General features: G+C 39.4%; 1 protein-coding gene across 1 annotated transcript; it reads left to right on the top strand.

The window, feature by feature from the left end:
- The first annotated feature begins 1,134 nt into the window (after nucleotides 1–1,134).
- LOC131309451 (palmitoyl-acyl carrier protein thioesterase, chloroplastic-like) lies at nucleotides 1,135–2,445 on the top strand. The gene is made up of 2 exons (XM_058336084.1): nucleotides 1,135–1,563; nucleotides 2,308–2,445. Exons 1-2 carry the CDS (start codon nucleotides 1,135–1,137, stop codon nucleotides 2,443–2,445), a joined length of 567 nt encoding a protein of 188 aa, XP_058192067.1.
- Nucleotides 2,446–2,961: the final 516 nt, after the last annotated feature.

Genomic DNA, 2,961 nt, shown 5'->3' with positions numbered 1-2,961 from the left:
TCCCATTCAGCGTTATAATGAACTAGTGCTAACCCGTGCCCACGGCACTACGCATCCCGGTTGAAAGAGGATGGCAGTTGTGTGATTTAGGTGAAAACTATGGACACTTAACCGAGAAGTGGGAGAATGCACTACAACCTTTGGATCAAATGAATCTGAGCCGTTTCAATAACTTGTCCCCACATCCTTCTGTTTTATAATAGAGATGTCAAGTTTTGACTGTTTGTTGGCTTTTCCTGGGCCCACAACAATGATCGAAATCGTTCACTTTTTAAATTAAGCTCGCTGAAAACATTGGCTTCATCAAAAATTACGTTAATCGGATAACGTATCCATCTGATATAGTTCTGAAATGCATCAATCTTGTAAAAAAAAAAAGTGTGCAATACAATATTTCAACCCATTTAACACATTTATATGAGCTTAAATGCATTTCAAAACTAGATCAAAGAGTATCCGATCAACGTGAATTTTGCTATGGCTAATATTTTCAGCGAGATCTAGAAAGTTAACGGTTTCGATCATTGTTGTTGTGGGCCCACAAACAGCCAAAATTGGACCAATTAAGTTGCACGCTATCAACATTGCATCCACCTCTAAATTCAAGCATCCCTCCAACTCAATCCCCACACTACAACTATATATATATACGGGGCGGTTCCGGGGACACTTAAAAAAGTCCTTAAACCCCCCCCAAGTTCCCGATTGAATTTTGATGATCCGAGCCACTCAATATAATCAGAACGTGATTTTAAGGGTGCCTCTTGAGAAATTAGCAAAAAAAATGGCCGGGAAGGGCTTCATCCGAACAGTTTTTTATTGAACTTTATTGAACGGTTCAATAAAAAACTACTCAAATCAAGTCATTCCCGGTTAGTTTTTTTGCCAGTTTTTTGCGAGCACCCTTAAAATCACGTTCTGAACACATTGAGCGGCTCGGATCATCAAAATTTGATCGGGAACTATGAGATTAAGATTTGGAGGTTTTTTTTAAGTGTCTCCGGAACCGCCCATATATATATATATATAAGAACTAGGCAATTATGCAAATTTCCTTCAAACCTAGCTTCCTCTCTGTTTCCCCGGATATTAATTAATAGAAGAGAAGAAAAAGGAAGCTTTGGGTGGGAAGAAATGATGACCTCTCAATCCTCCCTATTATCATATTTTCCCACGGGAGATTATTACACAAAGAAGGAAAACGTTGGGAGAATCGGTGCGAATGGTAATTCTTGTCTTTTCAAAACTAATACTACCTATGGAGCACTTAGCCATAAAAATGGAGGGCTTAGCTACACTAGTACTGTTGGTTTTCGGCTCAATTTTGGGCTTTCTGCAAATCCCGTCCGGACAGCCCTCCGCACAACAAGCTACCCTACTGCTAGAGCTTATCCAAACCAGAATAATGGATACGTTCTTCCTGCAAAGTGGAAGAAAGTTGATGTGCATAAGCGAGGCCTCATCACTGACGAAGGGGGATATCAGCAAACTTTTGTTATTCGAGCTTGCGAAATTGGTCCTGACAAGGCTGCTACAATGGAGACCATCCTTGGTCTTCTTCAGGTCACGAAATGCAACATGTATACCTAAGTAAATAGCGGCCGCCGCTACTCGTGCCTAGCGCATCGGTCGCTTCGTATTGTGTTTTTTCGGTCTTAATTTCAATAGCAGTACACTCTGATCGTATATAATACAGCTAGCTCATGCCAAAAATCCACATGCATATCGGCCAATACCCGAAATGTATTGCTTTGTTTCCTAATTGCCTGCCTGTTTCACAAACGATACAGCTGATACTTTTTTTTTTTTTTGATAGGATACAGCTGATACTTGACTGCTAAGACTACTAATTTGAGTGATTGGCACCACAAAAAATTTAGAAAATTAACCGCTAAATTAAATTTTCATAATGTATCATATTTGATTCTTCCGCTACCGGCCCTGGCTATAAATGTGATCCCTCAGAGCTATTTAAAGTCTTGGTAGAAAAAGTTATTATCTTTAGCGGCACATATAACCCAATGTAACAATTGATCAATTTCAATTTGAAAAGCTACATAACTTAGAGGCAAATTAATACATGCATAGGGTAAATATATAGTTATCCCCATATTTTGGTCAAACAATTTCGGCACTCTCATTGGGTCTTGGGTTATAGATGTATACATGAAGTAAGCTCTTCTACAATTTTATTTTCAAAACCTCTATAAAACGGATAAGAAAATTGGGAGCGCGATTTTTTGATAAACATGCAATTGAGCTAGGCCCAAAGCGGCTAAAGCTAGCTGTTCATGACTGTAAATGCAGGAAACAAGTTTGAACCATATTGTGCTGTTAGGAATCGTTGTTGACGGATTTGGTGGCACTCATGGGATGAAGAGTCACAATCTGGCATGGGTTATCTCAAGAGTGGAGGTTGAAGTGGATCGTTATCCCGGCTGGTAAACTCCTGATCATCAATTTAAGTGTTTTTCAAATGAGATTGATTGTTAAAATTGCTTTTCGGTAATTCAATTTAATATCTCCGGACTTCAAAAAAATCAAATCTTACATTTTCGTAATTGCTTTTTTTTTTTCCTCGGCAAAAGAAATTTTATTAATCTCTGAAAAAAAAAAAAAAGATTAAAGGGAACAAGGGCAAACAAAAGCTACCCGAAACCCAAAATAGACATTGGCAAAAAGCCAACAAAAGAAAAGAAACAACCCCAACACGCCAACACCTAAAAGGAAAGCAACACCAACACACCAACACCTAGGGCTGCAAACGAGCCGAGCCGAGCCGAGTTTTAGAGTGTTCGAGCTCGGCTCGGCAAAAATTTAGTTGGCTCGAGCTCGGCTCGAGCTCGTGACGAGCTGCAGGACTCGAGCTCGAGCTCGGCTCGATAGGTATTTACGGAGCTCGAGCTCGGCTCGTTCGGCTCGTTTATGAAACAAATATATATAAATATATATATAAATAAA

This window comes from Rhododendron vialii, chromosome 12a (assembly GCF_030253575.1).
Source record: "Rhododendron vialii isolate Sample 1 chromosome 12a, ASM3025357v1".
NCBI classification, from domain to species: domain Eukaryota; kingdom Viridiplantae; phylum Streptophyta; class Magnoliopsida; order Ericales; family Ericaceae; genus Rhododendron; species Rhododendron vialii.
Note: the sequence above shows the minus strand (reverse complement) of the source record. Positions and strands in the feature narration are given on the sequence as shown.

Coding starts and splice junctions, on each gene's coding strand:
- LOC131309451 (XM_058336084.1), top strand. CDS start 1,135: ATGATGACCTCTCAATCCTCCCTATTATCATATTTTCCCACGGGAGAT. Junction 1,564..2,307: donor CCATCCTTGGTCTTCTTCAG/GTCACGAAATGC, acceptor CTGTAAATGCAG/GAAACAAGTTTGAACCATAT.